General features: G+C 37.9%; 2 protein-coding genes and 1 pseudogene across 4 annotated transcripts in view; 2 read left to right on the forward strand and 1 right to left on the reverse strand.

Moving 5' to 3' along the window:
* The window catches only part of PIGU (phosphatidylinositol glycan anchor biosynthesis class U), an 83,432-nt gene extending 72,072 nt beyond the window's left edge, over positions 1 to 11,360 (reverse strand). The window contains exons 1-2 of the mRNA XM_025039809.1: positions 11,178 to 11,360; positions 2,143 to 2,207 (exon numbers count right to left, since the gene is read on the reverse strand). Coding sequence (XP_024895577.1) covers positions 2,143 to 2,207; positions 11,178 to 11,307 — 195 coding nt within the window. The 5' untranslated portion in view covers positions 11,308 to 11,360. The remainder of the gene's footprint in view (positions 1 to 2,142; positions 2,208 to 11,177) is intronic.
* Positions 4,994 to 5,112, forward strand: LOC112471162 (annotated as a pseudogene).
* A 104-nt stretch (positions 11,361 to 11,464) lies between the features above and the next one.
* The window catches only part of TP53INP2 (tumor protein p53 inducible nuclear protein 2), a 29,179-nt gene continuing 15,671 nt past the window's right edge, over positions 11,465 to 24,972 (forward strand). For 2 of the 3 annotated variants that reach the window (XM_025039810.1, XM_006921740.3), the window contains exon 1: positions 11,469 to 11,539. The gene's annotated coding sequence lies outside the window, so the exon portion shown is untranslated. Of the gene's footprint in view, positions 11,540 to 24,972 lie in introns of all 3 variants that reach the window. The other variant, XM_025039811.1, reaches the window with a different exon arrangement.

A 24,972-nucleotide genomic window follows, 5' to 3' on the forward strand; every position in this document is an offset into this window, starting at 1 on the left:
TTCCTTTAGCTTATTTTTGTCTGGGAAGCTCTTTATCTGTCTTTCAACTCTAAATGATAGTTTTGCTGGATAAAGTATTCTTGGTTGTATATATTGGGTCTTCATCCTGTCGAATACTTTTTGCCAAGCCCTTCTGTCCTGCATAGTTTCTTTTGAGAAATCAGCTGTCAGTCTTATGGATGTTCCCATATAAATAACCATCTATTTTTCTCTTGCTACTTTTAATATTCTTTCTTTTAACCTTTGGCATTTTAATTATGATGTGTCTTGGTGTGAGCCTCTTTGGATCCTTGATTTTTTGGAACTCTCTGAGCTTCCTGGGGTTTTATGTCCATTTCCTTCACCAGATTAGGAAGGTTCTCCATTATTATTTCTTCAAACAGCTGTTCAATATCTTGATTTTCTTCAGTTATGCCAATCAGACAAATATTTGGAGCCTTAATAGTGTCCCATATTCTCCTTAAATTATATTTATAGTCTTGGCATCCTTTTTCTTGCTATTCTGACTGAATGTCCTGATTGGCTTTCCTATCCTCTAGATAGGGCATCTGATCCTCTTCTTTATTCACTTTGTTTATTCCTTTGTTTATTCCATTTAATATACTTCTCATCTCAGATAATGTTTTCTTCATTTCAGACTGGTCTTGTTTATAATTTCCATTTCCATTTTTATGTTTTTTATCTTTGTTGAAGTTCTCACTGAATTTATCTACACTTTCCAAAAGTTCATTGAGCATCTTTATAACCAGTGTTTTGAACTCTGCATCTGTTAGATAACTTGACTCCATTATATCTGGATCTTTGTTCTGTTCTGTCATATGGTTTCTGCTTCTCTGTCTTCCTATTTTTGCTGCCTATCCATGTCTGTTTCTATGTACTAAGCAAAGCTCCTAAGTCTCCCAGTCTTATTAGTGTGGATTTGTGAAGTAAGTGTCCCATGGCACAGTCCTGAGAGGAGTTCAGTTGCAGGCCAAATTTACTCCAAGCCTCTACCCCTCCAGGGCCACCTGTTAAGATTCAGCAAGCAATCCACAGATGCTGTGCTTATAGTTGCCTCAAAAGGCCACACTAGAAACCGAGGCCAGTTGCCTCCAGTGTGAATCTAGGTGCTGCTTAGCAAGGAGCACTAGACTCGCTGAGGTCATACCAGGATATGGCGTGGGTGGAGCTGCGAGTTGTGGGAGACAGGGTTTCAGGGAATTCTCTGGGGAGAGCATCCTCTGTTATCCAGTTTGATGATGTCATGGCTATGGCGTTGTGTCCGCATACTGTAGAGGGAAAGGGCTCAACAGGGAACGATGGATACCACCGGCACTTCTGTACTGAATGAGTCTTGCCTTGGCCTCATTCTGACGATGTCTCCCTGTAAGTCCCTGGTGCCTCCTGTGCGCAGCCGAATAGGCCCTGGTGATCAGAGCGAGCAGGTCCATTACCGCGAAAATCCGCCTGCAGATGCAGCCCCTTTAAGAGGCTTCTGCTACTGCCACTGCCACAGTCTTTGTCTCACTCAGCCACCCGGGACTGGACAGCCTCGCATCCTTGCCCCATCGAACGTTCTGCTGTTCCAGGGTGCTTTCTTGGACCTCTCCCTAGTTGTATGGCTTCTTCCTCTAGATCCCAGGCGATTTTTCCTTGCTGCTGCTCCTTGTTTCTGTCACAACTTTGATATGGTCGCCAGAGGGATGAACAAAGCCTCTATCATCTACATCATTTTTTTTTTCTCCCAATTTTACTATTCTTAAGAACTAACTTTATGGCTTAAATAGGCTTTTGTTGGCTTTCTAAGAAACCAACATTGCTGTCATAGTTTTCACAGAAAAGTATGTTCCAAAGAACCAATTACATGTCGATTAACCTATTCACGGACTGGGAACTGTTAACTATTTACTTGTCAATAAAAATGGTAACATCTACAGGATTCTCATCTCCTTTCCAAAGTACAATCTTAATCTGGATCATTTCCACTGCAATCGTGAAACTTTCTTATGTGAAGGACATCTTAAAAAAGAGCTGTTTCTAAATATGATTTTCAAGATCTTTTAAAATGTCTGTACTAACTTGAGGTTAAGCTTTGGTATCTGTGGCTATAAATTACTCTTAGTACCGAGAAAAAAAAAACAACAGAAAAACAAGAATACTTACTTCATGAAATACTGCTCCAGAATATGGAGACACTCCCAAGTCCAACAGTGAGAGGCCTTCAACCACTGAAAAGTAAAACATCCAAGTTCACTCTTACTTCAGAGACATACGGAGATGTCCATAAACCAAAGTGTTAGATTTTCCAAGGACCAAGAAGGGCCTTACAGTTTATCTAACCCCTTTTACCTCATTCCCAGCAAGTGGATTTAAGTTTTGATTTGAACTTTTCTGATAATGGGGAAGTTTCTTCCATATAGAGTATTCCTTTCCATTGTGGGGAAGCACTCATTAGAAGAACATTTTATATTAAACTACAGGCTTCCTGTGATTTCCTTGTAACTTCCATTTACTTTAAAAAGTGTTTCATTTATATATATTCTGCTCTATTCTAAAACGCAGTAAGATAACAAATTAGAAGCTGGTAAAAATGTTGTCCATAGGTTGGGGAAAGAGGCAGCTATTCTCATATGTGCTTGAGTGTTAATCGTATTAACTTTTCCTCAGGGAAATATGTACTTTTTAAGTGTGTGCTTTTTGACCCAGAAATGATTGTTCTTAAGGCAATTTATCCTAGGGAAATAATTGGGCAAGTGCCCAAAGAAGTATGTTCATTATCACACTCAGAGTACTGAAAAATTAAAAATAATCTCAATGTCCATTAATGGAGATTTACTTAAATAAATTATGCTATATGTATATAAATATAGATGAATGGATAGACTGATACAGTTTATAGTTAAAAATCATGCTATGACTTAATTGAACAAATAAGTAAAGAAAAAAGAAGTCTCTTCCTTATGGAAAATTGTAAGTATTATATGTAGTTGAAAAGATGAAAATAGAAAGCCACATATGATAGACCCTATAATTCTAAAAGGCTAGTATTATTAATGGATACTAAAATTAGTGGGTAAAATATGATGAGAACAATATCTGCAAGGGGAAAAATAAGAATTTTATGTGCATATACGTGGCATTCACTACCTTAATCAAGTGACTGAAGTTTACATCACCAGTAAGGCAATGACCAGGTAACGTTATCAACATCAAGTACCTCATGATATGATTAACTGAGATGGAGATAAAAACCCTCTGTGGTCCTTATGCCAAAAATGTGGTTATATTTGCCAAAGAAACAGATCTTCAATCTAATCATGAGAAAACATTAGGCAAACCCAAATCAAGAGACAAAATAACAGACCAGAACTCTTTAAAAATGTTAAGTCTGGGTAAGTATCCCAGATTAGAAGAGACCAAGGATACATAACAGCTAAATGCAATGTGGGATCATGGATTGGATCTTGGACAAGAGAAAAAGGTTATTAGTGGAACAATTGGTAAAATTCTAATTAGGTCTGTAGACTAGTTAATAGTATTGTATCAATGTTAATTTTCTGGTTAGATCACTGTACTATGGTTATTTAAGATGATATCTTATATCCAGAAGAAGCTGGATGAAAGGTAAACAGAAAATGTATATTTTTGCAACTTTTTTTGAAAATCTAAATTTATTTCAAAATTAAGAGTTAAAATAAAAAAGTATATTACAGATGTATATTTACTGAAGTTAAGATGTCTATGAAATACTCTCAAAGGTCGTAACACAGTATGTAAAATACAATCAAATTTTATCTTAAATATTTATAAGTATTCATTCTTTTAATTGAGAGAGAATATGTATTTAATGATAAATGCCTCAAAATAAACATAAAACAAAACAAACACTAAATAAAATAAACAAAAAAACAAAAAAATTGTTAACAGTGACCATCTCTGGGTGAGAAGATTACAGAAGATGTTTAGTTTCTTTTATCTTTTCTTTATTTTCTGAATCTTTAGCAATGAGTATGTATTACTTTATAATTATTAAAAAGAAACAGAAAAATTAGTGAAAGATAAGAATAAACATAAAACAGCCACGAAAACCTATAAAATATAGAAGCTTATAAATGCATAAAATATCTCATAAATATATATAAGAAATTGATATATATGAGAAACTGTTCCCTTCAGGGAACAAAACTGGATGGTTATAGGAAAGTGGTGGAAATATGCCTTTTAACCACATAGCCTTTTGTGCCTTTGATTTTTAAACCATGTGAATGAATTCCCTATTTAAGCATAAATAAATAAACAGAATGGAAGTGATAAAGCCTATTAAAAAAAAAACTATATATTTGTAATAAATGGGCCATAAATATGGCTTTAAACTTTACAGAGCCAACCTAGAAAGAAGCCTAATCAGTTTTCACAATTCACGGTGGCTATAAAATAAAACAAAGTCTATGGCTTGAGCAAATTGTAACTAGTCCTTATACTAGGACCAGAAAGAAACTTCCCTTAAGGAGCCAAATAAAGAAGCTGTGTAACACAACTATTAAACCCTTCACTAACAGCTTTACTAGAGACCCATGAAGATGATTCATCAGACCACTTCACAAGGCAACTCTCAATCTAAACCAATGGCATCCTACCACAGAGCAGTAAAAGCAACTCTACAGAGGACCAGTAAGATGCTGTCCAGGAACATCAGTCTGCACTGGCTTACTCCAGACTGAAATTCTGAGTTACATAGCTAGAAAAAGACTGCACACCTTTCAGGCAATAGTCTAAAATGTAATTTTTCTCAGATATATTTTGGCTAGATACTGCACACTGGTGAATTTGTTAATGTGTTTTCTGGCAACTCCTTGGAATGTGGCTCTGCTACCTTGATGATTAAATATGACCACATAGTATTTAATAGATAATTGATCTGGAGGAAGAGTCAACCTCATATAAAAACATTTAAAAAAAAAAAAAACCACTAACATTTACTACAATCATCTATAACATTAAAAGCATAAGAGCAGCCTATGGCCACGCTACCCTGAACAAGCCTGATCCCGGCTGATCTTGGAAGCTAAGCAGGGTCAGGCCTGCTTAGTACTTGGATGGGAGACCACCTAGGAAGACCAGGCGCTGTAGGCATAAAAAATAAAAAAATAAAGAATTGTAAGCTGACAAGGTCCTTGCAGTCTGTGAGGTCAACCAAGGTTTGCCTCGCCTAAAGAAAAAAAAAAGCGTAAGCATAAATTCACAATATTTTTACTTGAATATATTTAGCTTTATGATAAACTTCTTACAATGTCCTTATTTTTCTTAGTTTGGTGCATGTGATTGAAAACTTTGGCATGGCCTTCAGTGTGCTTGAGAACATGTGAGCTACAGAGTACCAAAATCCTCTAGAATATAATAGTAAATCTATTCCATGTGTAAAAGAATAACCAGAGACCCTATATTTTATTACATAAAACAATGTTTCAATATTTTTCTGGAAACATTTTAAAGTAGGTTTCACAAAATGCCTGTTCGGATTAAAAAAAAAATTCAATTAAAAACAAACAAACAACCCACAGCTTTAAGCTATTCTTTTTCCTAGAGTACCTGCCTCTCAAAATACAACCCAAGAATAGTAAACCAGAGCAACTGAATAATACTTCTGCTTCATAGGATTACTATCCAACAGTTGACCATAAAAGCTATTTGATTATGACCAACTATTCTAAAACATAAGTTTTTTTTGTTTTTTTGTTTTTTTTTGATAGAGTCAACTCTTAAGTGATAAATCCCAGAAAGCAAGAATTCTTATTTAATTACACTGTTGCACTTTTCCTATGGGTGACAATAAAAGCATATCACTAGTATAAAGCAAACACTGTCTTTGAGCTTCCCATATCAAAAAGGACATATATTCAGCTTGTTCAAAAGAAGTGATATCCTTATATTCCTAGCCCAAAGGGCCCAAGAAACAGTGTCATCCCAGTAGCAGTGAACACCTAGCTTCCAGATCTTGGTTTCTAAATAACATTCTCCAATAAAAGGAACCAGGGCTCCTTGGAGAAGTAGTTGATTCCAGGGTTGGACCAAGGAAAATACAAGATAAGCCTGGAGCATTTTGTGGTTCCAGGAGGTAACTCAGTGCTAAAAAAAAAAAAAAAAAGAAAAAGAAAAAGAAAAAGAAAAAAGTGGGAGCAGGTGTGTCAAAAGGACAAAGGATTCAACCTGAAAGAGGTCCCAGTGGCCAAAGATGGAATAATTTGAGCAACAAAATTAATAAATTATAATCTAGAGAACAAAATAAAGACCCATAAGTTCATATTGATATAATACATACATACGTACATACATACATACATCCATACATACATACAAGATACCTCTGTCTTACAGAGGAATTCCAATTAATAAATGAGAGAGAATAAAGAAAACAGAAAAGTCACCATTAGAACACCACAGAAATGATTGTTACAGGCAAGATCAATCTATAAATGCAAAAAGTAGTGAGCAAAAACTTAAAGAGAAATGGGATATTATACAGCCCAAAGTATAACCCCACAATGTTCATTAATTAAAAAAAGAAAACAGTAATTTTACAGTAGAGAAACCAGGTAGATACTACCTTAACCAAGGGATTAAGGTTAATATCACCAGGAATAAGACATTTCAATATGATGTACTCCCTGATCCAATGCATTGGGAGGGTCACATCACTTCAGTGGGATTCTTTCCCCAAATCCACTATCTCAATCCATGAGAAAACATTAGACAAACACAAATTGGGGGACATACTACAAAATACCTGCCAAGTACACTGCAAAAATGTCAAGGTCATAAAAAGTGTCAAGGTCATAAAACTGTCACAGATTGGAGAGAATAAGGAGACACAACAACTAATACAATACAGGATCCTCAATCAGCTCCTGGAACAGGGGGAAAAAAAAAAAACAGTGGAAAGAATGGTAAAATCTGAATAACAACTATAGTTTAGTTAATAATATTATATCAATATTATTCTTATAGTTTTGATCACTGTACCATGATTATGTGGGATGTTAACATCAGGGGTAGCTGGGTAAAGGGTATATGGGCTCTCTCTGTACTGTCTTTTTAAATTTATTTTTATTTATTTAATTTTATATTTTATTTGTACTATCTTGGCAAATAGTTTGTAAACGTAAAATTATTTCAAATAAAAAGCTAAAAAACAAACAAAATTAGTGGTATCCAGTCTCTGGAGCCAACTGCCAATTTGCAAGAAATACAGAGGCCACAGAACATCTTAAACTGTACAATGAATACACAATCAGGAAAACCCAAACTATAGGAAACTCTACAGGTCAAATGGTCTAGATTCTTCAACAGATAAATACTTAAAAAAAAAAAGGACGGGATGGACAGGGACTTTAAAGATTAAGAAAGATTTAAAAGACAAAAATATTTTTAAAGAGTAAGACTAGGCTATAGTGTCTAAGGATGTTCATCTGGGTAATAAAACAAAAAATGCAAATATATAATTACTATATCAGCATAATTGTTACTTCTGAGGGGCTGAGGGGATTGTGGTTGAGATGTGGCATGTGGAAAAGGGCCACATGAGTGTCATTTTTTTTACTTAGATGATGGTTACAAAAGTGTTTTTGCCTTATAATAATTCACTGTACAATACATCGTTGTGTGTGGTTTACTAATTGGTATTTTATTTGACAATAAAAAAATTTTTTTAAGTAGTGCAATCAGAAGTGTTCCTACTGACCTTGACTCTCAAAGCTGCATGGGATGTAGGTTTCTAAATAAGCACTAATAGCTGACTCTATCCTGAACTCAAGAAGCTAAGCCCATACTAACTCCTAATCTTTAGGTCAAAGGCTGAGGAAATACCAGAATATGACAGAAGGTTCCAAAATTATTCCTGAGAGATTTCTACACAAGATAAGTGAACTCTGGTGGAACAGACATGCCTAGAGATTGTTAGCTAGTCACATAAAACACTATGTGACTGGGTGAGCAACAATATCTGTGCTTCGATTTTCTCATTCTACAAAATAGGGCTGAACAATAGTAATTATATCATAGGGCCATTTTAGAGATTAGTTTTTTAGCATCCCTAAAGTGATTAGAACAGTGCCTGGCATGTAGAAAGCATTACATCAGTGTTAGTTATTATTATTTTTATTGGACTGAGAAGCACATGCTTGCATTTGTATAAGTTTTAGTTGGACTAGCAAATAAACTAATGCATCTGTAGGAATGAATGGCACAGAAAAGATCTCTTTGTTATTATAATGGATATCCGTTATTTCCACCTGCCCAGTATCAATTTCTCCCTCTTTTGGTAACAGTATCATCATTTTCCTATGGGATAACTCTCTCTTCCACAGTTTGGGAGACTGCTCTCTCTCCAAAGAGGTAAAGATATATGACCCAGGCTGACCACAATTGAAGAATTGGCATATTACACAAATAAGCTCAATATGACTCAATTTCAAGACTTTTAGTTGTGCTCATCAAAGAAGAGGCGCCCTCTTTCCATTGGATTTGATTGACACTGTAAGGTTATAAAAGTCAAAAGCTATTAGAGGCCAATCTTGCCAATACCTGGGAAGAGCCTTCCTGAATGTAGTCAATGCCAAGATGGAAAAAGAATTAGACATGACGAGATGGTTGAGTCTCTGGATCCAGCTAGGCCTAAAGTCAGGATCTACCCTTTCACTACGTTCTCTTATGTAGGCATTTTAAGTTCACTTTTTATTAAAATTTGGACAGTTTGAGTTGCGACTCTGTCATCTGCACATGAAAAATTAATAACACACCAATTAAAAACCCTTCAGATATCTGAAGACAAAAACCATCCCCTCAAAGTATATAACTTCTCACTTATTCCCATTAAAAATTACAGCCAATCAAAACCTATTTGGATCTGAGGGCTTTCATCTAAAGAGCTGGTCACTTAAAAAACAAAATGTCATGTGAAACCAGAAGAGCTCCTACTTCAATATTTTTAAATGCCTGCATTTTAGGGCTTAATACAATCGACTGCTTTTTAAAATATCCCATCTTAAAGTATATTTTTACAACAGGTGGTACTTACAGATGTTGTAACCCCCCAAAATGAAACAAATAAGTATCCTGACTTAATTATATCCAGATGGATAATTATCAAATCTCCTTCTCTAGCTCTGACACTAGTCCCAAGCTCCAGACCTAATCCTTTGAATATCTTACTATCACCTTATACACACATCAAACACTGCTATCTTTTCTGACTCACCTATTTCACCCAATATCACCACTCTTCTCTCTATTATTTAAACACAAAATCTTAGAATTAGCCATTTTGACTTCCATTATTGTGCTAAGAGGTTTGACACGGATTATCTCATTTAATAGGGTACATATTATAACTTCCTATTTTACAGATGAGAAAACTGATGTTAGAGGTCACACAGATAGTAAGTGGCAGAGGCAGAGAAAGACTACAACCCTTTTTAAGATCCCAAACCCTGTGCTCTTAACCACCATACTATATTGCCTCATCTTGGATCCTTCACCCTGTCTACCCTATAATTAACCAGATCTTACATTTTCTTCAATATGTATTCAACAGTAACTATGCAATTACTCTATGCCAGGCACAAAGGATTCAGGAATGAATGAGACAGTTCTGACTTTCAAGGAGCTCACAGTACAGTGAGAAACCAAATATAAACAAATATGATATAAATGAGAAAAGCCCTTTATAGACGTATGTAAAATTGCTAAGAGAGCAGAGAGGAGGAGATCCAAATATTTGGGTCTTCTGGTATCTAGAAGAAAGCAGGAAGCAAGTGGCTTCAACAAACAATTCAGTTTGTTCAACAAATAATTATATGCAAAGATATCAAGTCTAAGCTCTTATCAACACACATGTGAATTATCACTACCTTTATTACCATCTGCCAACTGAGAAACCTACGCAAATTAACTTCTCTAAATATGTTTCCTCAACTCTAAAATGGGGTAAATAACACCATGTAACACACTGAATAACTGGAGAATAAAATGAAGCTTATAGTCACTGATATATACTGTCTATTTAGAAACCTTAGCTCTAAGTATTCACAAAACACACATTCATTATGCCATTCGCCATTCCAAAATGTCTACGGGATAACATAAAAACTCTAGAATTTAATGGTTTGAGCACAGGAAGAGGACTTCAGCTGTGCTGATAACATTCAGTTTCTTGATCCGGCTGCTGGCTACATGGGTGTATATAGTTTGTAAAAAATCATTAAGTTCTACATTTATTATGGGCACTGTATGTATACTGTACTTCAGTAAGAAAAAAAAAAGTGTTTTATTTTTTTAAATCTTCAAACTCTGGTCCTAACCCCCACCCCATTACCCCTCTGCTTTGGACACTTCACATCTTTCAACATTTCTTGATCCTGTTTACCTTCAGCTACCCAGAACTCCTCTTTCAATCTCCCTTTCCAAACTCTACATCCTTCAAGAGTTAGCTCAAATCCCTCATCCTTAGGAAACCGGAAAGGAAGACATTCTTCATGGTCAGAACTCCAAGGAAGGAAATGGCTGTACATTGGAAGTACACTTTTCATAAATGATTATGTGTTTGTGTCTCTCTCACTAGAAGGATCTTCTGCCCAAATTGTCTCATTGTAGGCATTAGTATAAAACAATGTTTAATGAAGATCTGAAAGAAATAAGAAGCAGTGGGAAAAGCTGCACTGTAAGTCACAAACTAAGAATAGGCATCTAAGCACCTCACGCACGCTCCTCGCCTAGACAAGACTGGTCTTCTCACTTGCGAACCCCTCACACATCAACCCGTATACCAAAGAGCACCACTAGCGATCATGCCTCAAATCCCAAGCCCCTCTTTGATTCCCACTCCACCCACCACGCCCTTTTCTTAACCCGACCCTTCCTCAGACCACACCCCTAGGCTCAGGACTTGAGTAAGACACACCCCCTCGCGTCCCAACCCCTCAGGAGATCCGACCCTTAGCACCCACGTCTCGCCACACAGTCCTACGCCCCCCCTCCCTCGCCAGCAGCGTCCTCAGGCCCCGCCCTCCTGCCCTCTCAGAGGATGCCGGAGCGGGTCAGTTCCCTCAGAATCTTGAGCTTGCGACCACTGCCCCCGCCTCCCATTCACGGAGGCCAGGAGAGCACAGGCAGGACCTGTCCGCCTACTCGAGCCGGTGGCTCACCTCTCTTCCAAGAGCTCAGTGGTGACACCACCTCCACCCGCTCGGAGATGAACTCGGCCAGACTCGAGCGGAACAAGGCCGCCCGCACGGTAACGGCCACCACCAGCACTAGGGCCAAGGGAGCCGCCATGATAGCTGGGGCTGGCGCGCCGGCAGGGAGGGGAAGGCGAGGCGGAAGAGCTTCGCGACCTGTGCGCCACTCTGTAGTTTCGTGGTCCGGCGCGCTTCCCTGCTGCTGCGAGAGCTGCCAGATTGAGGACTACTACTCCCAGAAAGCCTAGCGGCGAGGCAGGCGGGACGACGGACAGCAGGGCGTCTCGATCTTGTAGCAAAGGTTTGGGCTACGTCTCTTATAATAGCAGGTGAATTGTAAAAGCGCTCAGGAGTGAATGCTGCTGAAAGTAGACAAGTGAAGGCAGTCTTCTCCTTAGGATTGTGAGCGAGTTTTAAAGATATAGTAATTTCACTCTTGTATTAATGTTTTTAATGTTAAAATGTTTCCCTTCGATGTTTTTAAAGAATATTAAATTTGTATTCATGTATTTACAATTGTTTATTGAACGCCAACTATTGCCAGGCACTATATTGGACTTGGAGAATACATTTTGGAGTAGTAGACAGATTTATTAGCTTCGCAGCCTTGAACAAGTTACTTAACCTTTCTGTGCCTCAGGTCCCTTATCTGAAAACTGTGCTGCTTTTTGGCTCTTACAGCCTCTCTAGAAACTATTGAGGAATGCTTAGAAACTTTGCCAGTCGATTTGAAGCACAACCATTATCAAAACTTAAATTATATAAACTTGCAACTAAATAACATTAAAAACAAAGTAATACTCAAAACTCATCACTTATGTTTTACTACACTTTGTTTTATCTGTGCTCTTGAGGTTATTTACCACTGCTGTGTCACTATGGCAAATATTTTATAGTGGTGCACTACTGTCCTCCCTTTCCCAAATCCGTGTTCAGTGATATCAGATTGGTACCTTGAAATTCTTCCTGATGGGAGTGTTTACCACAGAAATGAGCACACACTGCAAATCAGGGTTTTAGAGTTTGGAGAACCCTTTGATAAGCATTAAATAGCACACTACTTCATTAGTTAATGTATGAAAAGTACTTATAGTGAGTGCTTAAATGTTAAATAGATAAGGAAATTTCAGATCTGCGAATAAAATGGAACAGGTTGCATGTTCGAAAACAATTTGGTGGCAAGCTAGTGGTAACACTGAACAGGATGGTTAGGGCAGGCTCTGGAAAGAGGCCAGACCTAAAGGATGAGAAATTAATTAGAGCTTTCAAGTGGAGGTCACAGACTCTGAGTCAGGAAACAGCAAGGCCTGTTTGAGAAAGGAAAAAAGTATGGTATGGTTCAAGAGGAAGGAGTAGCAGAAGGTGTGGGTGGAGAGGCAGATAGAGAACAATCAAGTAGGGACTGTTTGCCATCGTTGGGAATTTGGGCTTTATTCAAAGTGCAATCCATGTGCCATTGGAGAATTTTAAACCAGAAAGTGTATGTTTTTTAAAAGATCGTTCTAGTGTAAGGAGGAGGCAAGAGAACTAAAGTGTTAAATCAAGCTATATTCAGGGACTGTAATATGCTGATCAGCCCTGAAGCCAGACCACGTGGAAACCTGTAGAACAAAGGAAGAATTCTGCTGGGATTGCTAACAACCCATTTCCCCACACCCTGAAGGGAAAACAGTCTTTAAGTGGCACCCTACACAAAATAAAGTCATTCTCTATGGCTAAAACCTATGGATTAAAGTTTGGGACTGCCAGCAGGCCTTTCATTCTACATATTACCTTTTCATGCTACATATGCTTATCCTTCTTCATCATATACTTATCCTTCCTCATCATATGTCCACATCAAAGGAAAATGGGTAAACAAAGTTTTTAAACTGTAACTCACAAGAACTAAAGAATGATATATAAACTGGATCCACGCCCCCCCCACACACACACACCCACATACACACTCTGGGCTTTTTTCCTTGTCTTGGTTTTCTGTCTTTGCTTCCTCTAGCCTTTGCTTTTCCCCTTCTTTAGTAAACTTTCCTTTTGATTCTAACTTTGGCATGTGTTTGAGTTCTTTCTTCCACTCTCCTCTAAGAACCCTCTTCTCAGTGCAGGGTTTAGTCTCCCCACACTTGGGAGAATTTGCCCCATCCCGCATCAGTTATATCCCCAGGCCCTATACTGGGTGTTGGGGAATACTGCAGTGACAAAGTTGCACCGCCTGGCTTTATTGAACTTGAAGAGTAGTTGAAGAGAAGCGACAGTCTTAAGAATTTAAAAAAAAAAAGTAAAATCACAAACCATGATAAGAGAAAGAAAAAGGGGAGCAAGATGCTAAAATGCAAAAATCAATCCTGGAGCTGGTAGCTCTCTTTATTAATGGGAGGGCAGATCACCTTTGGGAGAGGGGATCATGAAGGAATAAAGAGGCACTCTCACCCTTTGAGCGCTGCTCTGCCAAGCATTGTGGCATACTTTTAACACACATGAGTTTATTTAGTCTGCACAAACCTTCCTTCCTAAAGATGTAATATGTGGTGTAAGCCCTGACATTGTTTTTGTTTTCTTTTTTGTAATGCAAGTACCAGACTTAAGCTTTGATTGCTAAGCATCCACTTCAAAGATGGCTATCTCAAATAAACACACAGCCAGACATACAACTAGATAAAGAGCCAGACTGCCTCCTCCCACTGAGGCCCCTTGGTTCTCTGTTTTAGAGGTCTTGGTTGATTTCAATAACTTACCATCTTAACCCATTTCCCCTTTGTCCTGAGAATACTCACAGCGACATTTGCAGCTGCAGCATTTACTTCGCAATAACTCCCAGATTACAGTTCTAAACTGACCCCCAAGTTTGCCACGAAATAGCTCACCTTTCTTATTTTTGCATCGCTCTAATATATCAATAGTCTTTGGAAACAAATGACATCATTCTATTTATAGCATTCTGATTTTAGTATTGATATTTCCATTTACAGAATATAGCAATTCTCGATCACTGACAGTGCCAAATCCTAGAAAACATAGCATTCCTACACGTGATGTTAACATTGTTCTCGAAGAGTTGTTAACCAGAAATTCATTTGATGAACCCAATTTATGTATACATTTCTGTTACATTAGAATTAGAGACAAGTTCTGTTTAGAAATAACTCCGAGAACAGTTTTTATAGTTTATTTTCACACTGAAAACCAGTCAGATTTGCTTCAGCCTTGAGTGTTTTTATACAAAATTAAATTAATGCTGGCAGCAAGCTGCAGTTTGTTTTTCTAAACGAGATATGGGTTAAGGTATTTGTTTTTTTCTCTTCCCATGCTTTATTTTTTTTCTTCTTCCCATGCTTTAAATTCTTAAATTCACCAATAAAGAGTGAGCCCATGAGACTCTAGGACCCCACCCAGGACCCCAATAAAAGTGGAACTCTAGGCCCATATTGCCCCTTAACCCTTCTGTGTGGCTCCAGGTGTGCTCTGTAATTTTCAGGTCTTGTGAGTAATATACTTTTCAAAGTTTTCTGATGGTTATTGCTGAAGGGCATCTTATAATAAGAACCACAAGGGCTGGTCCAGCCACAATATTGGTTATTGATAGGCTAAGACCAGCATAAACACAAAGTGTTGGTATCCTTTTTACATAAAAAGAGGAGATGTATGTATTATATTACCTTAAAGTGAAGTATATTACATCATGAAAAGTGAGGTGTTTTCAACACAAACCTTACAGTGAAGGTTGAACAAGATTATGTAATATAAAATGCTTAGCACATACCAAGTGCTCAATATACATTGTTAGCTGTTTTATTATTATTTGCACCATCCTAACAGATGACTTGAAAATTCTTCTTAGGGTGAGGATTGTCTTTGGGAAAAACAGTGATTAGCCATTTATAGGTAGGCAATATAACCCAAACCATGGTTCTTAAACATGAGTGTGTGTGGATCATAGATCTAAATATAAGAGCTAGAACTCTTAGAAGAAAACAGAAGTAAATCTCCATGACCTTGAGGTAGGCAATGATTTCTTACTTAAAACATCAAAAACACAGGTAGCAAAAGAAGAGAGAAATTGGACTTCATCAAAATTAAAACTTGTGTTTCAAAGGACATCGTCAAGAAATGGAAAGACAAACCACAGAATGGGAGAAAATATCTGCAAATCATATATCTGATTAGGACTCTTAGAACTTGATAATAAAATGACAAATAACTCAATTAAAAATGTGCAAAGGATTTAAATAGACATATATCCAAAGAAGATATACAAATGGCCAAAAGTGAAAAGTTTTAGTTATTAGGGAAATATAAATCAAAACCACAATGAGCTATCACTTCACACCCACTAGGATAGCTATAATAAAAAGACAGACAGTTATTAGTTATTAGGGAAATCATTAGTTATTAGGGAAATATAAATCAAAACCACAATGAGCTATCACTTCACACCCACTAGGATAGCTATAATAAAAAGACAGACAATAATAGGTATTGACAAGAAAAGTGGAGAAATTGGAACCCTCGTATATTGCTGGTGAGAATGTAAAATGCTGTAGCCAATTTGGACAACAGTTTAGTAGTTCCTCAAAATGTTAAACATAGAGTTGCCATATGAACCAGCAATTCAACTCCTAGCTATACATTCAAAAGAAATGAAACATACATCCACACAAAAACTTGTACACAAAGTTCATAGTTTATTCATAGTTATTATTCATAATAGTCAAAAAGTGGAAACAACCCAAATATCTATTTTGTTTGCCATGGATGGATAAACAAAATATGGTATATCTATACAATTGACTATAATTGGGCAATGAAAAAGAATGAAGTATTGATACATGCTGCCTTGAATACATGCTAAATGAAATAAGCCGGTCACAAAAGACCACATATTGTATAACTCCATTTATATGAAATATTCAGAATAGGCAAATCTACAGAGGCAGAAAGATTAGTGGTTGCCTAGGGCTGGATGTAGGGAATGGGAAATGACTGCTGCAGAATTTCTTTTTGTATAGGATTTCTTTTGGGAATGATGAAAATGTTCTAAAATTAGATTGTGGTGATGGTCTCACAACTCTGTGAATGCACCAAAAACCACTGAACTATACACTTTAAATAGGTGAATTTTATGGTATGTGTATTGTCTCAATATCTTTAAAAAATGACTGAGCATCAGAATCATTTGGGAGATGTATTTTTAAGTGTAAATTCTGAAGATCTACTCTAGAGACTGATTCACTAGATCTGGAATGGAGCTTAGGAACCTGCATTCTTAATTTCTCCAATTTATTCAGATGCTGATGGTTCAAAAGCCATACTCTGGAAAACATTACACTGAAGGCATAGCTATCCAGTAGCTTTTGCAACAAAAAGATGAAAATATTCACAATAGCTAGCAAGTACTGAGTGCTTACCATGTGCTAAGTATTTTTCGAAGTGTTTGACATGTTTTATCTCATTTAATATATATACTATTAAAGGTACTATAATTTCCCCATCACCACATGTACATGAGGAAACTGAGGCACAAAGAGATTTAGTAATTTGTTTAAGGTCACACACAGTTAGTAAATGGCATAACCAGGTTCTGAATGTTAGCTCCAGATACTGTGGTCAAGCTACTCTGCCTGAGAAAATGAGGAGAATTGGGGTTGAGTTGAGTCAAGTTTGGCTGGATTGTTTTGTTGTCATAGCTGAGAAGGAAGGGTAGAAAACTGAAAGAAACAAGATAACAAAGGAGCAAGCAAGTCGATTTCTCTCCTGGGAAACCAGAGATCCTAGATGACAAGTGGGAAAAATTAAGGCTCTGAAATATTAAGTAACCATCTTTAAGCCACACACTCGGGTAGTTTTTCCATTAGCATTTATTGAACACCTACCATTGCCAGGTCCTGTGCTGTATGCATACAGTCTATCCAGTACATTTTTTTTATTCCAAATAGCAAACTGATTATGGCCATCTTTAATATTAAAGGAATTAACTAGGATGCTATGAGGGAGCTCACAGGGCCAAAAAGAAGACTGGGAGCCAGACTTGGAATAGTCAGGACACATGTAGGCAACAACACAGGGCTGGGTAGCAGGAACCACCTGTCAGGTCATCCAGCTACCACCACTAGAATGAGTGAACTCCAACCAGATTTCAATGGTCTTACATCATGCCATTCAAGACTAAAAGTGCTTGGAAAGAGCACAAGATTGAGATTAGGTCCCATACCTGACATACCTGCTCTCTGTTGGTGAGCAAGTAAAAAAGATCTGTTAGAAGTCAGAAGATGAATTTACTATTCTTGCCTGAGGTCAGGATACCCTGAAAACAACTGGATAAAGTCATTAGAATGAAGGCAAAGGGTGATTGGATGGTGAATGTAGGGGGAAAAAAGTAAATATCCACTAGCAATGATGATGAGGAAGAGATACAGGCCCTCCCATGTTGGAGTTTATAGTCTAGCAGGGAGTCATACAAAATAGAAGTAATCAGATAAATAAAATAATTAGAGGTTGTGATTAGACCTATGAGGGCAACATACCATGAGCATTTATAATGAATAATGGAGGACCTAATATAGACTGAATTTGGTGGTCCAGGAAAGCCTGCTTGAGGAGGCGATATTTAAGCTGAGACCTAAAGGATGAGAATGAGCCATTGACATTAAACTGGCAATAGTAAATGGGGTCTATAGGGAGGAGGGGATTGAGGTTACAATGAGCTTGCAATGAGGGAGGCCAATATGGAGTGAAAAGAGCAAGAAGTGAGACTGGAGAAATAGGCAAGGGTCAAATGGCTTTTGTAGACTATCTTGCTAAGTTGGGTTTCATTCTAAGAGGAATGAGAAGTCCACTAACGGGTTTCACGTAGAGTTGGAATATGATCACAATTTAGATTTTAAAAATATCCCTTTGGCTACTGAATGCATAATGAATTGGAGGAAGCAAGGGTGGCACCAGGAATACTAGTGAGGAAGCTGCTGTAGTCAACAAAATGATAGAAGATGGTGGCTTGGACCATCATGGCAGAGAGAAGTAGGTGGATTCAAGAGATATTTTGGCGGTAGCATTGATCAATTGTTTCCCAAATCCCCCTATACCTTGTCCCCAGCACTCAGACCTTGGCTGCCATAAAGGTCTGAAAGACAGTTCTCTGAGACTTTCATTAAGAAAAATTTGAGAGAGAAATATAGAGCAACAATCTCAGATTGATGAGTATACAAAATTTTTAAACAGGACTGAAGGTTTTATTTTTCTCTGGCTGCCTGATGACCAGCTGTCATTATGAATGAAACAAATAACCAGCCAAGCAAGAAAGTTCATGACATATAACCTTTTTCCACAGAAACAGATGATCATAGAGGTCCTTTGCCCTATGAAGTGCTAAAACTAGAAATTCAAGAAAAACGAACCAAAATGTAGAACATACCAGATAATTATCTTTGTCTTCAGATTTGAACCCATTTTGGTTGTGGCAAAACAGCAAACTTTGATAAACTTCACAATTTCTTGGATTATGCAAAAAGAAATCAACCCAAACATAGATTTGCAAGGTATGGCCTAGATAAGAAGAAAAGAACTAAGATAATCAGCAAAAGAAACCCAAGAACAGAGTGAAAAAGTCAAGATTGCTATGAGAGCAAAAAGAAGGGTTAAAGATACTACATTGGCTTGATCTGTGACTGTACAGATTTTTTGCCAGAAGAAATAAACTATATAAAAACTTAATAACAACAAATGGGGGTGAGCGGAAGGCAGTGGCATGCAGGGAAAAATAATTAAAGACAACTTTAAAATTGAAAAATTAGGAAAGGTCTGATCTAATTCATTGTGCAAATTGGGAAACTAAGGCCTAGAAATGAGCAGCACCTGCCCTAGGATTACACAGAAGGTCAGTGATGGCACTGGGCCCAGAAACCAGGCTTCTCACCATCTGACTCCTACACTATCTGCCTCTTCTTTCTGGACTGGGTCTCTGGTGAGGCCCCTGGGAGAACCACAGCAGTTCCTTCCTCAACCATCAGACCCAAGTATTGTAAGAGCCCCAAAAGAACCAGATATCTGGCCTTACATAAAACCCTGAGGACAGGTGCCTTGGCAGAGCCATTCCCTTACAATATCATGTGGTTACAAAGAAAGAGCCTGTCAAGAACTAGGCCAACTCCTAGGAAGTGTTTTGGAGAAATTAGAAAAGACTGGATTATTTGAACTACTGGATCAAGTCTTGCCAGAAGGCAATTCTTGATGAACATTTCAACCAAACTCCTTTTCTAGTTTAATCTAGTTTGAGTTGAATCTTCAGTTACTTGCAACCAAAAGTTCTTAACCAACACAAGAGATGGAACTCAGCCTCCTAGAGGACTCTCATTTACTTTTCTGGCTTCAAATACCATTTATATGTTGATGACACTCAGCTCTTTACTTCCAGCCCAGATTTCTCTTGCTGAGGTTCAGAGGCATGTATCGAACTACCAGGTGGGATAGCTCCACCTGGATATCTCAAAGTTGCTTTAAATTCCAGATATCTAAAACTGAGTTCATGATCTTCCTTCCAGCAACTCACTCTTCCTCTTTAATTCCTTATTTCTGTGAATGGCACCACCAATCTTTTCATTGCTCAGCCAAACCTGGGAATCAGTCTTGACACCTCCCACTTCTCCATCCCTTGCATACAATCCACCTTCAAACTTTGACCTAAATATCAGTCAGATCCACCTGCTCTCCAACTTCACTGCCACCACCCTGGTCTAAGCCACCAGCATGTCTCAACTAGATGTCTGCTATACTCTCCTGACTAGTCTCCTGTTGCCACTCTCCATTCTTCATGCCTGACACCCATTGTTGAATAAATGAATGAATGAATGAATGAATGAACAAATGACTATCACTAACCCCTCACTTAAAACCCTTCACTGGTTTTCCTTTGCGCTTGGTTTAAGAACCAAAGTCCTTAAGATGGTTTGCAAGGGCCAGCATGATCTGTATCCCTCTACCTACCTCCCCTGCTTTGTCCCCCACTTTTCTGCCCTATATGCACTCGAGAAAATAAACTACCAATAGTCATTCCCTTGGTACATTCTACTTTGTACACCTTACCAGCTACTCCCAACAGTACCTGACTTGGCAAAGTCCTACTTATCCTTCAAGACCCATTCTTAAAGTTTCCCTCTCTATGAGAACTTTGAATCCATCAAGGAGTCTATTCTCAATGCTCCTAAAGCACTTAGCAGCTACCTCTTGCCTGCACTTAATGATCAGTATCTGATAATAATATTATTCGAAGTTCTTGGGAGTCTGATTCTTCTGTTTGTTATGTCTACTGACTGAATCTAACTGGTGGTGAATTGTTTCCTAATGTTTGGAAGGGCTTTATATATAGGAGTTCTGTGTGGCCTGCAAGTGGGAAACAGGACAAGAGGATTTGCATTTGTTTCTGCTAGGCATCTGAGAGATAGTTTTGGAGTAGGTCTCCTTTTATGTTAATTTCTCAGCCTCAGGATTCCCATCCATGCAGGGGATGTAAATATGAACCCCAGATTCATTGAGGACAGGCATGTGGTTTCAAATTCTCAGGAAATAGTTTATTTCTGCCATCTAAAGACTGAGTCAAGACAGACACATAGGACACAAGGATTTATTTCCTCTGCTAATAGTTAGATGTCTGTTTTCCCCCAGTCTACTCTTTTACTGTGGGTTTAGGCCTTGAAGGGTCCTAGATTGATCAAGGGTCTCGTTCCAACTGTAAACTTCACATAAGCCCAAGGCTTCAACTTCCCAGCTGTCTATTAAAACCCTAACTATTAAAAATTCAGTTGTGCATTTAAAAGGATGCTTGTTGTTTTTATTTCTAGCATTTCCATGTGTTATGTAGCAGGAAGTTCCAGATATTTTCAGAAAAGGAAGTCCAACTCAATACTTAGTAGACAGAATTATCACTGTCTGTTTACTTATCTATTTTCTCCTTGAGTATCAAGCTCTAGAAGGGCAGAGTCTGGGTCTGACTCATTTCTGGGTCAAGACACCCAGCCCAAGACCTGGCATGGAGTATATGCTCAGTGCATTTGTTGATACCAAACCTCCACTCAGACCCCTCAAGCTCACTGTCTAGTAGCCTTTCCTTTGGCGAGGGTCCTGTTACGAGGGGACTACCTGCCCCTCGTCTGTATTTATCCTTCCCAACATTCAGCTTGTCCTCTCAGATTCTGCAGAGGGGAAACTCAGGGCCTGGATGATCCCAGTGATAACTGAAACTGAGCTTTGATTCAGGATGAATCACATGGGCCAGTTCTAAATGTAAACCTAAAGCTCTCATGCACTATTGTTAGCAGTCTAAACAGGCACAATATTCTGGAAGAGCAATTCAACAGCATCTATTGAAATGTGAAATATGTATACCTATCAATCTTGCAGTTCACTTCTTTAAATCTATTCTGTTCATACAAGAATAGTCACTGTAGCATAGTTTGCAGCAGCAAAAAAATTGAAAACCACCCAAATGTCCATCAATAAGTGATCAACTAAACAAGCTGTCTACAGCCATACAATGGGAAACTATAAGACGGGTTTTTTTTTAATGAGGTAGATCTACATGTATTGACATAGGTAGAACTCCAAGTCATATTGCTGAGTGAAAAATGTGAGGTCAAGGTAGAGTATATATTTATGTAGAAATAAACAAACAAACCTACAAGCAATATAAATTGTTATATCCTAGAAGCTATTTGGCAATATCTATCAACTTTTACATTGCTATTTAAACTTTTTGGGTAACTCCAACTGATTAATCCCCACTTGTAAATATTTATTTTACAAATAAATATGCAAAATAATGTATAAAAACATCAACTGCAGCATTGTTTGTAATAGCAAAATATTGGAAACAACCTTTTCACAGAGGACTGATAAACATTGTGCATACATATAATTGGATACTATGCAAGTGCGAAAAATAATGAGGTTGTTCTTCATACTGATAAGGCAAGTTCTGCAAGATATGCTGTAAAGTGAAAAAAAAAAAAAAAAACCAGGCAGAGAAGTGTCTCTATCTGTATGAAAAATACATATATGTGTACATATATTGGATTTTAAATGCATAGAATATCTCTGGAAGGAATCACAGGAAATTAGAGTTGGTGATTGTCTCCAGGTCACAGACCAGATGGTTGGGAACAGGAGAAGCAGCACACCTGCTTTCACCGTATTCCCTGTTGAACTTTTGGAATTCTGAACTATGTGCCTGTAACTAAGTAAATAAAAAGTCTTAAAGCATAATTCTAAACCTAAAGCACAATTCTAAAACATAATGCAAAACAAGCCCTGTGAAACAAAACACTTCCTATGTATATATACATATGTTGTGCAGAAAAAGGAAAGAAGGATACACTTCAAATTAGAGGCAGTGGTGGAAAGTCTATGGGACTGAAGAAGGAGTAGTCAAGAGTGACTTTGACTTTATCTTGTGCGAATTTTCTGTTCATAATTTTTTAGATATTACAAGAGTTGCTTAGATTTTATGCAATATTTATGTAAATTGTTGCATCATTTAAATTAAATTTTAATTTTTAAATATAGCATTCTGGCAGATAGAATACAACCATCCCCTGGCAAAGGAGTGAGGCTGACCCTCCTTCTGAGAGAAGGATTCGTGTCATGCCCTTTGTCCCACCTGCCTTCCCCAAGGACACCCTATCTCAGAAGGAGGCACCTGGGCTACTCCTGGCATCACTCCAAAGAGCCTCTTCTGTTACCTCTCACCCACTTGGCTTCCTGTCCCCAGTGTTCTAGGCTGAGAACCAGAGCCAATTGACCAACTATAGGGTCATATTTCCAGAGGTCACCATTGCTGTGAGGTTGAGCAAGGCCAGCCCAGGAAAATTCAGACATCGAGCTATGCATTCTTACCTCTCTGTTTATCCCCTTCAATGTCCCACCACCCTTCTCCCCACCTCCCAAATTGTGTTTCTCTCTCAGTCCATTCAGTGGAGAGAGGGTTATCTGAAGAACCAATCCTACTAGATATGTAGGAATTTAGTCTTCTCTCTCTCTTGACTAGTTTTATTTTGGCAGGAATCTAAAGAGGGCAATATTTAACTGCAAGGGAGGACACAATAATGGTGGTATGTCTGGCACCAGTGAGTAAGAGATCTTGAGGCGAAAGGGCTTTGCTATCATTTTTAAATCACATTGGTAGGCAATGCCATGTAGTGCTTAAGAGCTCTATGGGCTCTGTTGCCAGGCTGACGGGATTCATATCCCAGTCTATCACTTAGTAGCTGTCAAACCTTGGGCAGATAACTCGAACTTTCTGTGCTCCAAACCTGTAAGATAGGGTAAATAAGAGTAGCTCCCTCACTAGATCATTGTGATGCTATAATGAGATAGTACATGAAAAACCTTTAGAACATCCCCTGGAACATAGAAAGGAATAAATATTAGATTACTATTACTTGTACAAATACTTTTTTTAAAAGACAGAACTAAAAAGATTGGAAAGACCCTGCAGAAGAAAAATTAAATCTAGCAAGTTAATAAATCACCTGGATATAGAGCAAAGAGGTATTAGTCACTAGCTTTCTAATCTAACCCAAGTCAGGTTAGATTCCTCTGTAACGACAGAGGAAGTTCTTGAACAAAATCTAAGGAAAAAGACGTTCTGACCAAAATCTGTGACAACCTCATTTCAAAGATGGAAAACATCTGACCTGGGAGTTATGAACTGCTAAACTTGCCCTTCTCAAATGAGTTGGTCAAGGTTGATTTTGTGCATGTATGTCAGTGGTCATATTGTATTTTTTAAATTAAATTTAGTAAATATATTTCAATGTTTCTTTTTAAACTAACTTTGTCGAGGTATAGTTTTGACAAATATATACTCCCATGTAACCAAAACCATAATTGAAATATTGAACACTTCTATCATTGCAGAATATTCCCTTCATTCCCCTTTGTAGTCAGTCCTTCCATCCATCCCCAGGTAGCTACTGATCTGCTTTCTGTCAGTATACATTACTTTTGCCTGTTCCAGAAGTTTATATAAATGGAATCATATTGTATGTACTCTTTTGTATCTGTTTTCTTCTGTTCGGCCTGGTATTTTATGGTTCTTCCATATTGATTGCAGGTATTAGTGGTTTATCCCTTTTTAATTGCTGAGTAGTAGTCCATTGGATGAATATACCACAATTCTGTTAACTTTATATACTAGATTTTAAGAGAATAAAGGACTAGGAGGAGAAAGTAAAGAGGTAAGAACTGGGGGTAGAAGCCTCAAGTTCCTGTCCTTTCCCTTATACTCACTCATTCTGTCACCCTGGGCAAGTCTTTCCTCCTCACCCAGACTTCAGTTTCCTCATCTGTAAACTTCAGAATACTAGATGATCTCTAAATAACCATTCCATGCAATTCCATTATAGGTGGATGGGTTTCTTCTCCTACAAGAAGACACATTTTTTAAAGGTTCACAGGTAAGGTCCAGTCCCCAGGAACAGAGTAGACCCAGTGAATTCCTCTAGCAGAAAAGGAGAACAAAATCCATAGGAAACTAGATGAGAGAATAAGCAGGGAGGCCCCAAGCAAATCCAGGAATTGATCAATAAATATTTATACTCTATTCAGAGTTTCTATCCTGGCATTTCTGCCAATAGCTCCTTGTGGTAGACTTCGTTGGAATCAAGGGAGTCTGATGAGGGGAATTTCATGGAGTTGGAGGGGTTCTGAGGACCTCAGAGAGCAGGTCATGGTGAAGGACTCAGGCAGCCACTCTAGGCCCAGAGGGAAGGTGGGTAGA

This window comes from Pteropus alecto, unplaced genomic scaffold (assembly GCF_000325575.1).
Source record: "Pteropus alecto unplaced genomic scaffold, ASM32557v1 scaffold45, whole genome shotgun sequence".
Lineage (NCBI taxonomy): Eukaryota > Metazoa > Chordata > Mammalia > Chiroptera > Pteropodidae > Pteropus > Pteropus alecto.